This window comes from Ursus arctos, unplaced genomic scaffold (assembly GCF_023065955.2).
Source record: "Ursus arctos isolate Adak ecotype North America unplaced genomic scaffold, UrsArc2.0 scaffold_18, whole genome shotgun sequence".
NCBI lineage: Eukaryota > Metazoa > Chordata > Mammalia > Carnivora > Ursidae > Ursus > Ursus arctos.
Genome location: NW_026622852.1, coordinates 28,564,525 through 28,579,455, shown reverse-complemented (window position 1 = coordinate 28,579,455; position 14,931 = coordinate 28,564,525). Strand labels below are relative to the sequence as shown.

At 39.3% G+C, this 14,931-nt stretch overlaps 1 protein-coding gene and 1 long non-coding RNA gene across 5 annotated transcripts in view; one reads left to right on the top strand and one right to left on the bottom strand.

Moving 5' to 3' along the window:
* The window catches only part of NCBP1 (nuclear cap binding protein subunit 1), a 37,914-nt gene that overhangs the window by 22,246 nt on the left and 737 nt on the right, over positions 1 to 14,931 (bottom strand). Inside the window, exons 2-8 of one of the 4 annotated variants that reach the window (XM_026506171.4) lie at positions 8,590 to 8,678; positions 7,910 to 8,010; positions 5,684 to 5,840; positions 3,419 to 3,526; positions 2,960 to 3,081; positions 1,388 to 1,457; positions 502 to 717 (exon numbers count right to left, since the gene is read on the bottom strand). In XM_026506171.4, the coding sequence (XP_026361956.1) occupies positions 502 to 717; positions 1,388 to 1,457; positions 2,960 to 3,081; positions 3,419 to 3,526; positions 5,684 to 5,840; positions 7,910 to 8,010; positions 8,590 to 8,678 (863 nt within the window). Of the gene's footprint in view, positions 1 to 501; positions 718 to 1,387; positions 1,458 to 2,959; positions 3,082 to 3,418; positions 3,527 to 5,683; positions 5,841 to 7,880; positions 8,011 to 8,589; positions 8,679 to 14,931 lie in introns of those variants that run through there. The other 3 variants (XM_026506173.4, XM_026506172.4, XM_026506174.4) reach the window with 3 other exon arrangements.
* On the top strand, positions 181 to 13,837 carry LOC123001423 (uncharacterized). The gene is made up of 3 exons (XR_006410304.3): positions 181 to 390; positions 2,611 to 2,777; positions 13,203 to 13,837. It is a non-coding gene; the product is annotated as an uncharacterized LOC123001423 (long non-coding RNA).

The window sequence follows — 14,931 nt, the reverse complement described above, 5'->3', positions numbered from 1 at the left end:
AAAAACCCCAAAACACCAAAACCAAAACAAAACCCCCCAAACCTGGGTGTTTTTCTTAACAAAAAAATTAAAAAAACAGTTTAATTAATAACAGTTAAAATTATTGAGCACTCATGTGTCACATACTGTTCTATGCATTTTATGTTTTAGTAATTCAATCCTCATTAGAACGTACTTTTATTATTATTCCATTATGGAACTAAGGTAGAGAGGAACGTACGTCACTCAAGATCATACAGTGAGGATCTGACTAAACCAGGAGGAAGCCTCAGACCAGCCTGGCTGCTGAACCTACTGCACACTGAACTCGCACTCTCCTTCCACGTGCTGAACAGAATTGCTTGCATAATGAGGTTAAACTGTTCACTTCACTGCTGTTGGTCCTCTCAGGTAATAAAGCACTTGAAATTAAAATGTATCACAAGCATTATTCAAACAAGATTAAGCCACGAGCACGATGCAGTACAGCCCTCTGACAGGGGCTCGTAGTTGGTCGCATACCTCGGGATCATCCGTGTAATCAAACATTCTGAAGATGACCCGTGGCATCGGGTACACCGAATCTTCTGTGTGAGGAGGTGGCGTGAAAGGAGGCAGATTGTGCTGCAGGGCTTCGCAGAGGATGCTGTCAAAGGCAAGATAAGGTCTTAGGATGTGCCGCTCCTGCCAGCGATCCTTTTTCAATTTCTGAATCTGGGCCCACAGGCAATCTAAATACTAAAGACAAATTAATTTTTAATAATTAATATATATATTTGAAGGTCATAAATTAACACTTTGACTACATAAACCAAAAACCATTACCTTGTAAAATACAGGATACAAAAGTAAGCTAGTTTGCAACTGAATATAGTACAAAGGAACGGTGCTAAGTTTTTGTTTTTAATTAGTTTATGAAGTCTACCTGTCTGAGGCTGTTACACTTAACATTTCCAAACTGGGCATTTAAATAAAAAATAATTACATCTGGATTCCCACAGAAAAGGGAATGCTTTGATTACATTCTAACACTTATTAAAAATCCACCAATGCCAGGGTGCCTGGGTGGCTCAGTCGGTTAAAGTGTCTGACTCTTGATTTCGGCTCAGGTCATGATCTTGGGGTTGGGGGATCAAGCCCCATGTTGGGATCCATGCTCAGCATGGAGTCTGCTGGAGATTCTCCCTCCCTCTCCCTCTGCCTGACCCCCCCCCCCCCGCCCCTGCTCATGCATATGCTCTCTCAAATAAATAAATAAAATTAAAAAAAACCCCACTACACACCTAGAGCTATGAGGAGCCGGACCCCTGATACGAAATGTGGAAAACTAGCTAACGTATATAAAAGGGATGATCTGTGTCAGAGATAAGAACCTACTCGAGAGCTGCCTGTGCTTCTATCAATTTACCTCTTCTTGCGGATGTGGTTTCTCAGCAGTCCATACTTGTAACATGGGCACGTGTGTCTTCTGGCGTCTTCTAAACATAAAAATGAAAATCTACACTTAGGTTTTTAACAACACAAAGAGATGTTCAGTTGCTTCATAATAAATAAAATGCAAATTAAAGCTGTAAAATAACAATTTTTACCTATCAGATTGGTAGATATCACACGTTTTGATAATGTATTAGATTGCTGAAATGTGGGCAAATATGCAATTTCAAACACTGATGGCAGAGGGGCTAACTGATGTCATCTCTTTAGAGGAGATGTGGAAGAGTATAATCTCTCTGGAAGGCGATTTGACTAAGTCTATCAAAATTAAAATTGTTAAGACACTTCAACCCAGCAACCCCATTTCTAAAAACTCCCACTCTCCACAGATACATTTGCACACGTACACAAAGACATACACATAAGGATATCAGTGAAGCACTGTTTACGCTACCAAAGACTGGAAATAATCTAAGTGTTTACCAACAAGGGACTCGTTAAGAAATTACGGTATGTTAGAAGAGCGGAATACTGTACAGCTGTTAAAAAAGAATGAGGCCGGCCTATATACTTTTATGCAATAAATCCAAGTACATTAAGTGGGGGGAAAAAAGCAAGTGAAGAACAGTATGCACACTGAACTACCATGTGTATGAAAAAGGGCAAGGACATATACTCAAATGCTAGAATATTCATATTCTTTTGTTTTTTTCTTTTGCAAACATGCACATTTTAAAAAGAACTAGTACACTTTCAAAAACATAGAAACATTAAAGAGTTTTATCATTTAAAAGTAGCTTAAGAACAAAGATTTTTATCTTTAGATTTCTCACAGCTTTATTTGTGACTAGCAATATCCAAACAAGTTACCTATTAATAGAATACGAAACTTACAACAAAATTATTCTGAAAAAACTTAATGGGCCACAAAACCATTACCACGCTGCTGGTTAACTGCTAAATTTATGAACAAGCCCTACTGTTAGTATTATACCTAATAAGACAAACCAAGTTTTTACGCCCACTTGGAAGAAATGGGAATAGGAGGATATGAGACTATTTTAACTGAAATGTGTCACATTACTCAAGAAGTATGGGCTGGGTGGAAGAGCCACTGTTTTAAGGACTTGCTTTAGGATTAGTTTACATGAAATAAATACATTGTATGTGCTAAACCTCTCTAATACTGTGATTCAGTAGGTCTGCAGGTTGGGGCTGGAGCACATTTGAGAACCATGGGTGACTCCATGCACACTACGATTTGAGAACCACTGTGGGAGGATAGAAGATATTTTACGACTTCGCCAATATGTACCAAAGCAGCTTAAAAGGAGCTATGTCACCAATTACTTCGCACCAGCAAAGTAAGCAAACATTTGATTACTCTGAGGTCTCAGTAAATTACAAGAGTAGGGGAACGAAGTTACTTAGAGGAAGCAATAGGGAACTCCACAGCTTATCTTCGAGAAATGAAACTGACACAGTAGTACTAACAGATAAAATACACATTTATCATATCAGTAAGAACTATGAGCTGTATCCTTACTTAAGATAGCTTTCAGTGTTGGCAAAGATGCGGTCCATCTCTGCATCTTTCTTTTCGTACAACTCCTTTCCAACCCAGGGCAAAGACGACAGAAACGCGTAAACATACCAATCTCGCCGCACCTGAAGAATTTTTAAAAAGGCAAATTTAAAATATGTGCTGGTTAATTTTCATTCATATTGTATTTATTTTTGAATGAAATCCTATGGAGGCTAAAGTAAGACAGCTGGCTCAATCAGAGCATTTCTACCTTGTATTACTTTTACTTTTATTAGAATCATTTGAATTAACATACAGATATCAAGAGAACCCACCACTCCAGCAGTCGACTTAGCCTGCAGATACTAAGAATTTATAGTGCGATAATCTGTTATCCTCCGGTTTTGATGACTAAAAGACCATCAGGTGAAAACCTCCTAGTACTGTATGGACAAGACTCAGCATAAGGGGTTTTCTTACCTGAGGTACATCTTCTTCCTGAGTTACGCTTACAAAATTTTCAAACATAGCAACCATGGATGGGGCAGCAATGACGTGACAATTCACAAGATCAGATAAAAAACGGACCTGTAAGGGAAAACAATTTCTATTAAATCTAAATGTAATATAATCACACAACAGGCAATCCTGTAACGAGTGAAACCACAGGTCTGAAAAACTACCCCTCAAGGTCGAATCTAGCCTGCTGCCTGTTTTTCTCTTGCATAGCCTGTGAACTAAGAGTGCTTCTGGATAGGTGATGCTTGAGAAAAATCCAAGAGTATTTCATGATTTATACAAATCATATGAAATTAAATTTAAGTGCCCACAAATAAACGTGTATTGGGACACAGCACGCTCACTCATTTATATATCATCTACGGCTGCTTTTGTTCTATGACAGCAGAGCTGAGTAGCTGTGACAGAAACCGTGCGAAGGACAGGAATCTGCATTTACAGGTTCCCATTCCATAGAGCTACCTCCACCTATCATCTTCTTTTCTGTTCTCTGTGAAAACATTTTCATTGGGCTACAGAAATGGAAATTTCTGAGCAGGTGTCTGTTGGATGTCCTTTGTGTGCCACTGCTAAGCACTATTAGAGTCCCTGTCATGTGGGAGCTCACAGCCTAGTGGCACGAGCATCATCTCAACCCAAATGACTCCTATACTAGAAAGTAAAGAAAAAGTGCTCTAGGAACAGTGATAAAGGGAATAGGGGAAAGCCTCATAAAGGAGGTAACACCTGGACTGGGTCATAAAGGATGAGTGGAGAGCAATAAGACTATCCTAGGCAGAAGGGTTCAAAAAGATGTGTTCAGCCTTCTGCAAGTAATTGTGATATAGCTGGAGGGTATTTGGGAGGCAAGGAAAGAGAAACAGATTGGGGCAATCATAAAAGGTCAGTATGGAGTCTGGACTTAATCTTACAGCCTGACTGGTGTCTAACTTTTCTGGTAATATACTCAGTAAAAGAATTTGATCACATACCTCCAACGATATGTGATATAAATAAACATAAATATCATACTTAAATAGGTCTATATGATATACACTGGCCCACTGTCAATCTATGTGTTACATATTAGTAAGGCTTATTAATCCCATTTTCATTTAAGATAAGTATTTACTTCCGCTCACCCAGTTAATCATCTTGTGCACAGGCTTTTAAGACCACTCTAGAGAACGGGAATGAACTGGGGTTTGTGATCCATAACCAACAAGAGCAGAGCGAGTTACAGAAAGACCAGTCTGGTGCCACAGAAGATACAGTGAAAGGCAGAGAATCTGGGTGCAAAAGGGATCAGTTAAGAGGCTGTTTTATAAGATGAGGAGGAAGGGAGCGCCTGGCTGGGTTAGTTAGTAGGGCATGAGACTCTGGATCTTGGGAGTCAGGAGTTCAAGCCCCATGATGGGCATAGTACTTACTTACACACAAAAAATTAAAAAGCACGAGGAGGAAGGTATGAACTATGCCAGAGGCCCTGGAGACAAAAGAAAGGGGACAGACCAGAGAGCAACTTAGGAGGGAGAAGTGACAGAACTTGAGGACTGCTTACAGGGTAAGGGGGCAAAGGGAAGAGAAATATTAACACTCAGGTCCCTAGATGGGTTATGCAGTAGACAGCAGACCCTGTGTGTGGCTTGGGGAGAAGACAGAATGATGCATTACTTTTAGCGACTTGCAGGCAAGATATCTTAAGGCTATCCAGGTAGTATTTGGAACACAGGTCTGGAGCCCAGCAGAAAGGCTGAAACAGAACATTCGGATAATCGACTTGTCAGGAAGGGGGTCGTGTCACCCAAATAAAGATGGTTTATAATGCAATGAGAGAGAATGAGAGTGCTTCAGGGGAGAGTGTTTAAAGTAAAGTGAGGACAGAATCCTGGGAAACACATAATGTAAGGGGTAAAGGAAGATGACCCAGTAAAAGCAGACAGCGGAATAGAAGGGAGGTGGCAGCAGCAGGAGGTCCTGAAACAGTGGTGCTGCAGAAATCCACAGACAAAAAAGGAGTATAAAGCAGCACATGCTACAGGAAGGTCAACCAGGATTTAGAGTGACAGGAAGCCACTGGATTTGGTAATGAGCTCTTGGTACCTTTAGTGAGAATGGTTTCAGAAGAGCAGCTACTGTGGTGAGTGGGGAACTATACTTCAGAAGAACAGATAAATTCCTTGGTTGTAGCTCACTTCTGCCCTCCGTCCCAGCACTAAGTCATAATATACCAAAAAAGGAACTTACCAAATACACAGCTTCATTGTAATTGTTTGCTTTCAATGATTCCTTAAGTTGTCGAATCATAGCTTCTACAAACTCTCCACCAAAGTTGTAATTCCTGGCATTCAGCAGTCCAACTAATGTTGTATAAATTGTCAATTTCTCAGGTAACAGGCGTGCACTGATTTGAGAACCCAGTACAAGAAAACCCCAAAACAACAGTATTATGTTAAGTTGCTCAATTCTATATTATATAAATCTTTTATCATTTTACTAATATTGGAACAGGTTTACTTTGAGCTATATTTAAAAGTTTTTTTTTTTTTTAAGGATTTTACTTATTTGAGAGACAGAGAGAGAGCACGAGCAGGGGAAAAGGCAGAGGGAGTGGGAGAAGCAGACTCCCTGCTGAGCAGGGAGCCAAACGCAGGGCTCAATCCCAGGACCCTGGGATCAGATGCTTAACCGACCGAGCCACCAAGGTGCCCCATACTTTCAGCTATATTTTTAAAACTACTCTTGAAAAGGCATAAATGCTGAGAAGAGTTGCAGACATGAGCCCTGCAATTTTTCATTTTAATTCTAATTAATCCAAGAATTAAGAAAGTAAAACAGTTTAATTATAAAGTTATCAAACTAAAATAAATATAACTAACACTAGACCAGTTTTTCTTCCAATGTGTTTAGTGAACTCTAAGAGCAGTTCTACAGAAAATGTTTCCACGGTAAAATGTCTGGGGAACGCCAGGTGAAACAAGTTTCTTTAATACAGAATCATTAAGGGGGAGATGGAACATTCACCATTTCTGAACTTAGCCAACCAAATGTTACAGGATCAGAACTCCACTTTCAGAAACACTAGCCTAGTTGCTTAGAAAAAATTCAGAACTAAAACCTCTTCCAGCTAAGTTCCTATCAGTTAAATTGCTGACTGTCAACATGCTACTTGGACATAGTAAGATTTCTTTACATCCCAGGTAGCTTACTCCAGGGGTGTTAATTTTCATTAAAGTTATTTGAAAAGCAGGGAAGAGAATTACAGTAACAAACCTTTTTGAAAAGCAAATTTTTCCTAAATGCTTCCTAATTTAGGTAGCTTTTAGAAATTCTTTCAAAAAGAAAAGCAAATAGGAGCTCATGATAAGCCAGACTCTCTTAAACATTCTGTGTTTTCCTGAGGTGCCTAGCAGAGTGGTAGGGACAATTTAGGTTTTAAAAAAAAAATATTTGCCCTGAGAGTAACTGTCCTCTCCACCCCCAAAGCCATGGTTTCCATCACAGTTTCAGCATAAATCTCCTCTATTCTAATAAATGCTTTCAAAACAGAAGGCACCTTATCACTACAGCAAAATATTTTTTCTTGAGTCATTTCTTAGTCTAAGGACAGGTCTTCCCAAATATGAACTGGATTTCTTTTAAAAACTGGAACTCAAATTACTCGTACTTCATGAGAGGTTAAAATGAAATCAACTGACAGCTATGATTTGTGTGTACATTTTTAAATTTCAAAAATGAGCTGTAAGCATTAACATTATTTAATTAAATATTTGAAATAAAAGTCAACTTCATATCTGAAATTTTAAAATACCTCAAAATTTATAATTTCACGTATAGTACAAAGACCCCTTGTATCCAAAAGTTGTAACCATTTCTTTGCAAAGCATACAGTTCAGAGTGATCAATGTCCATCTGACAGATGAGAAAGCCTGGATTGTTAATTCCACCATTGGGAGAGGCTGTTTCATGCTTTCATATGAGACTTTTCCCATTTTAATTTACTCACAGATTAAATAATGATATTTGTTCTAGCTAACCTAACTCAAAGAAAGATTATGCCTAGTAATAGCTTCAAAAGCTTCTTCAGTCTTCTGAGAAGGACTACTATTCAACTGACCAGTTCCCAAATTTTTTTTGGTACTACTGGTTAAAAATACACATTAAACTCTATATGTTATGCTTAAAAGAAAAATCTCTGAGTGTGAAAAGTGTCTACTTTCTCACTTAAAAATTGTCAACTCAAATTGATTCTAAGGTTCCAAGAAACAAAATGTAAGGAAAATGCTTAATTTTAGTCCTATTTATCTTTAAGAAAAAAAGAGTTCACCAAAGGTCATTTCGTTTGTATAAATTTCCCATTAGAAGAAAAGCTAATGAAATATGGAACGTAAACACATCTTTTGAACATTCCCGAAGCATTTAAGAGTAGATAATACATTATCACCTGGATTCATAAATCTTTTGCATACATACACTGTACAAAGAAGCCTTAAGATCTTGCTCTTGTAGTTAGGAAGATCAGCTTCTAAAACACCTGCCAAGCCTTCTAGGTTGCTCTCCAGAGAGCAGGCACTCTGTAGAGGACAGCATAGTAAATATCTGTTAAGTACTCAGCAATTAGCGAGTTAAAATTTTCTATGTGGTCATAAAAAAAAGTTAAAGCCTTATATGCATAAGGCACTATGACAGGTTTAATATAAATCAATTCAGGTATTGTTCTTTAGAAATCCATAAAAAGAGAATGAATGAAATTTTAAAAACAAGCAGTCTAAGGCAGCAGGATAAGAATTAGAAATGGGAGGACATCAGCTCTCTGGTATCTCTGTATCTGATTCACTTAATATTATGACTCAGAACAAATTAGGTGTCCAGGTGTCCAGGACTCATTTAGCTCTTCATTTATAAACTGAGAGGATTATTCCTGAAGGTCTCTTCTAAGACTCATACGCATGTTCTATGAAGATTACTAAAAACATTTAACTCTCAATTATCTGCATCCCAAGGGTTTAAAATGAATTTACTTTGGGATACAGATGCATGGCATTAGCAGTTTTACCTAAAACTTAGATCACCAAGTTTCAGCTACAGAAATGAATCAAGCACAGTCAACTACAACCCTAAGCCCATCACAGTCTGCGCTATTTGGCACATACCTTTTCTCCTACTTTGCATATTAACGATTCCAAATGATCTTCAGTTTCATTGGCGTCAGAGGTCTTTCTCCTTTTGTGAGGCTGTCCCCCTGTTTCAACAATGTAAAAAAATTAACATGACGTGATGAATCCACTATCACAAATTGTATTTAACTTTTTAAATACTATTATCTCTTTCCTACCAGAAACCCTACTTTTTACACACAGGAGAAGCTCTTAACTGACCCACCCCCTCTCCGACTGGGCTAGCTAGATTCACCAAAGGTCTCCATACCCAGGGACATTATAGTAACTCCAAGAAGCATGTTATGTTCAGTTTGGTGTGAAAAGTGCCCCACGAAGCTGTGCAATGCAGCAGCCCTGTCCACTTCTGGGGATAGATAGGAACGCTGCTTACAACATCCTAACCACTAGTAGTTAGAATATCCTCTGGAACACTCCTGTACTGCTACTGCCATTCTTTAGACTGAATTGTTCACTGATCTTCAGGTGCTTGGTCCTAAAGCCTCTTATTGCCAGTAGTACTCATTATTCTAGTAATGAAAATTACGATGTAAACTGATGCAATATGGGTATAAAACCAAGTCGAATGCTTTGGAAAGACTTGTCGAAAAAAAAAGGAGGAAAACTTCAGAAGATGGGAAAGGGAGCATAAAACATTAGGATTCCTCACTAATTTCACAAGTGTCTGAACTTTCAGCTCTTCAGACTCTTATTAATCATCTCCTACCATTTTGTTTAAAACCTTAATACACACACTTTATATTCTATTGTGGAATAACCTACAGCTTGAATTTTTTAAATTAATAGTGTTAAGTGTGGAACATGATACTGTTGATAAACACAATGTTGGCTACTCTCCCAATATAATTCAATTTTGACTTCCACCAATTAGATTATTAGGACAGCATGTGGACAAGGAAGCAATACTCTGTAACAGTGCTAGGGATCCACATTAATAATGAAAATCTGCAGTTGGATATAGGATTACCCAAGAGTAAGTTAAATATAACCTCAATCTTCTCCAGACTTGTATAGCCAAAGGAACTGTGAGCCATTTTTATAGAATTCATAGTCACTTACTTGACACTGTAACATCTGGCTTGAAATATATGATGATTCTCATAAAACAGCACTCCACTATTCTAAGCTTGAGTGTTAAAAGTCTCTTCAATGACTGAAATGATCTTCAAGTACCACTTGAACTTAAGGTGAATAAAACCAATCTATTACTATCCAGAAAGGACCAGATGGAAGTACTATAAAGGGCCACAGGGTAAAGCACTGTGTGCTTTGACCCTGACCCCTTGTTATCATTATGAAATGGCTTGAATAATAAATGAATATAGTTTTGAGAGGATAATGACATAAAAAAATATAACACACATTGCAGTGTGACACAGCTGAGATGTATTCCTAGAGATTCCAGCCCATGTAAAGTGGACATGTGTGACACAGTGGAATCAGTGACCTTGATTCTCAAGTATGCATCAAACCTACATCACAGGACCTATAAAGATTCCACCACCCAAACAGCCAAATTTGACACAAAGGTCTTCTATTTCCAGGATTTAGTCACTGAAAAAAAACAGCATAGTCAACGCACTGTTTATATAAGCTGTCAGCCAGGATGTTAAATACCCTTCTCCTGGGGCAGTGGTTCTTAACTGGGTAAGGTTTTGCCCCCGCCAGGGGCTATGTGACAATCTCTGGAGACATTTTTAGTTGTCACAACTGGGGGAGTACTACTGGCACCCAGTGGGTAGAGGCCACGGATTCTGCTAAACACACTACATTGCACAGGACAGCTCCCAACAACAAAGAATAATCTAGCCTGAAATGTCAACAATGCTGATGCTGAGCAACTCTGTCTAGAAAGCAAAATATACTAATAGTGTTCTTCAGAACCAGATTCTGTTAAGGTTGCGAAACTGCAGATGGTGAAAAACGAGCTGAATGAAAGCAGTTTTTTCTTTTTTATTATCGTTTTTTAAACTTTAACTACCATTCCCTTCTTTCTGGCCCATCTACTCCGCCAACCCTTTATTTCACATCTCACCCTCCACATCCTCCCTAAATTAACTCTCCAGCTGGCTTGTTCCCAAATCAATTTGGAATCATACCCCAGTGTCTAAAGCACCCTCCCAGACCCTCTTGTAACCTAGAAAAGGAGAAAATAATGCTGGAGAGAAGGTAGGATTTCTGAAGAAAACCTAGAAAATCCAAAGACATAGTCCTCCCTGAACTGCAACTCTTATTTTCTTTCTTCCCATTCTGACTGTAAGAAAGCACAAGTTTTGTTTGGAGAATGGGAGGAGGCAGTAAGTATTAAGAAGATATGCCCCACTCTCACCTGATATCTGAGAGGATATGAAGGAGGGGTGGTAATATTATAGACACATCTGAACTCATGACAGTAACAAGATATTGAACTCAGAAAAGAACCTCAGTACACAGAATAAAGCACATTCATTAAGAATTAAATTTTGGGAATTAGCTGTTTTCACATAGCCTCAAGAAAACCTATCTATGGTAGCTCCCAAAGCAAAAACGGATTTTATATTAAATGTAACTACGCAGAGGTTTTACAATATAGATTCAAGTTACATATTGCCACTTCAGTCTGACACCCACCCTTGGCGAGTATAGGAGAAACAGAAACAAGTCTTTATTAAAACCCATTTGTGGGGTGCCTGGGTGGCTCCGAGGGTTGAGCATCTGACTCTTAGTTTCTGCTTGGGTCATGATCTCAGGGTCATGAGGTAGAGCCCCCACATCAGGCTCCGCACTGGGCATGGAGTTTGCTTGAGATTCTGTCTCTTCCTCTGCCCTTCCCCAGCTTGTATGCGCACACTCTCTCTCAAATAAATAAATAAATCTTAAAAAACAAAACAAAACAAAACAAACCCCAAAAACCATTTGAAAGGATCTTCATACACCAGTAATTTCTCCCTTGTAAGGTGATCCTAACTTTATATGGATATACTGTACCACATCTTATACTCTTAATTATTAAAAAAACCACAAACTGGAAAACAAAGACCAACCCTATAAAAAAGAAAGTAAAGTAGCAAAACCAACCAGGTAAAAGCGAAAAGTAAAGTACCTTGATCTTGAAGATTTAAAGCAGAGGGGACCATCACACCCGAAACAAACTATACTCTTCCTTACAAATCCCTTCACTTCTAATCATTTTTTGTATAGTTAAGTTAAAAAAGTAGTCACAGTCTAAAAGATAAGGACCTAATTCTAAGTAGCTTGAAAAGGGGTTAATATGGGTTTCTGGCAAAGGTTATGGATAATATAAATAAATACTTTCTTAGAAGAACAAAATAAGCCATGTACTGAACAGCTATTATATGTATATCCTATAATAACTGAAAAGCTTCAGAGACAGTCTTAAGAGATTCTAAGAAATGAGTTAGATTTAGCACTGGACCAGTATCCACACACAGGCTACTTTCCCATTTAGGATTTCCCTTTCCTTCTCTATAAACTGAACTCCACTCCAGCTGAACGAGATTGGTAGTCTCCTAACTTATTTCCCTGGATCCTGATACTCTAGTCTGACCAAGAGATATAATTTTAAAAGTGCCCTCTATGATCTGAGCCCCTACTACCTCTCTGATCTTAGTTCTTACAACTTCCCCCAGCCCCACCCCTCCAGCTCTGCTCCAGGGACACTGGCCTCCCTGACTTCTGTGAACAGGATAGGAATGCTCCAGCCTGAAGTCCTTTGCACTCGTGGTTCCCTTTTCTTAGACCACTGCTTTTCCCCACACAGCCACCTGGTTTGCTCCCTTACTTCCTGCAAGTCTGATCAGATGCCGTTCTCAGTGAGGCCTTCCCTGATCGACCCACACAAAACAGCAAATCCACCTCGCCAAGGGTCTCTACCCCTTCACCCAGTTTTATTTTTCTCCATAGCACTTACCACCATTTGATACACTATATTTTATTTGATTATGTTCTGTCTGTAAAAGGGAGGCTTGACCTTTACACTGTCCACTACTGTACTGACAGTAGTTAGGACAGTGCCTGGCACTGTTAAGTATTTGTTGAATAAATGATTATATCTTGTCAAGCATATGGAAAGTCATAACAGCCAGTGACTGATAAGAGCTGACAACAATCCAGAAATGCTCAGATGTATCAACTTAATTACGACTATTAGAATTCAGCCTATTTATTTATTAAAATATTTTATTTATTTATTTGACAGAGAAAGAGGCAGCAAGAAAGGGAACACAAGCAGAGGGAGTGGGAGAGGGAGAGCAGGCTTCCCGCTGAGCAGGGAGCCCGATGCGGGGCTCAACCCCAGAACACTGGGATCATGACCTGAGCCGAAGGCAGACATTTAACGACGGCCACCCAGGCGCCCCCAGATTTCAGCCTATTTTAAAACAGCCTTCTATAACATTTAAACGTCTAATATTTCAGATATTAAAAAAAATTTATAGATGCTTAACTAAAATATTCAGATTACTGTTTAGGGTAAACCCCAGCTGATTGTTACCCAAGCTGTGGCAATTATTAAATTGCAATACTAAATTATTCACCAGAGTAAACTTCAATTAACTCATTTTTCTTCTTTTTTTCTTATTTATTCTAAGGTTCCTGCATCAAGATCCAAATGGACGTGATTTACTGGCCAGCTGGTATTAAAAGAAACTGACTCCCAAGAAAGTTATGCCCCATCACAAGAGCAAAAGCAGAAGTTGTTTTCTACACATTCACATTCAATTTTCCAGGTTGCCCTCTGGAAACATATTCTCTCCCTTTAAGGGTGCCCTAGAAGGGAGAAGAGTGGAGAAAAGAAAGTATGAGAAAAGCAAGAAAATGGAAAGAACTTTAAAAGACTCAAGTTCCCTAAACCTCAAGCAATCACTTCAAGCGTATTAGTTTTTGATTAATCCAATTCAAAGCATATGAAACTGTTTTCTGTGCCCTGTATGTCCGTTATACAAAAAAACCTCATGTGTTGGGCAAAAAAAAAAAAAAAAAATCAAGGCCTGCAGCATAGTAATACTTGGGTAGTGAAGAGAAGAACTCTGGACTTGCTTTCACCGGTGTCTGGGCACTGCAAGCTATGTCTCCATGTTTATCACACTAAAACTCTGGATGCTTAGGTATCAGATACGATGAACTAGAATATCCTCTCAAGCCATTCCCCAGCAGAGATCTGATGTTTCATTGTTAAAACTAAAGAAATACGATTCTGCTCCTACTCCCAAATGCCCCAAAATTCAAGGACAAGAAAATGTCAGTGAAGAAAATTAACTAAATAAAAAATTTTCTTCCGTATTTTTTCTTACATCGTTGACATCTGCCAATGTTTGTCAGCTCTTAAGCATTAGCAGATGATAAATAAATATCATGATGAGATATGTTACATGTATTAACTCACTTAACCCTCACAAAAGTGAGAAGAGGTATGTATCACTTCACTTTCTGCATTACAGACCTGACAGAATCTGGGCAAGATCAGGAAGTAATGGTAGAGTCTAGCTTTGAACTTAAACCCTCTGATTCCAGTCTGGCCTCTTAACCACTACACCACACTCTTTTTAAAGAACAATATGCTAGAATATAATAACAGAATTACTCAGTTTCTTCCTTTTGTGGTGGATGTATGTTTTTGACGGACTTCTGTAATGCAAGCATCTTTTTCCTGTTTTTAACTAGCAAAATTATCCTTGGTTTTACGGTGGCAACACCATGATCCCCTGGAGCGCAAACCATCCAAATGGAGTAGAGAACCCCTGATCTCGGTCCCTAAGAGCCCTCCAGTTAGTTTTCCAGCACTCTTCCCTTCATGAGGGAAATACACTTGCAGCTAGTTCAAAATCTAACGTTAACAACGTGCAGCTGTTTATTAGTGACCTCGTGAGTGTGGGTAACATTTCTTTCCTTGCAGCGTGAAAGAAGGCAAATCAACGGATGATGGGTACAGCAGAGCTCAGACTGGGATTCATCAGATCTCCCACCCACCGCTTTGTTCCTCCCCTTCTGAGAACCCTTTGCAGGTGCGCTCTGAGGGTCAAAACGAAACACTGGGACTAGTGGGTACCTGTCACTGTGCCCAAGAGGTGGTCCGCACAGATCCAGGTGTACTACCCTACTCGGCGGTACTAAGGACCAAATCCTGAAGAGTCCTTAGGGACCAGAGGTCCACCAGGCCGACGACTAAAGGGAGTCGGGGCGGGGGAAAGCGGGGGCTTTTTAGAAGTCGCCCGACCACATTCTCGCTCTTCCTGCCTGGTTCCCCGAACGCTGCCGGGCTGTGTGTGGGGGGAGGGCTTCCCATCCCTTTCCTCGAGTCCCCAGGACCTCGGCCCTCGC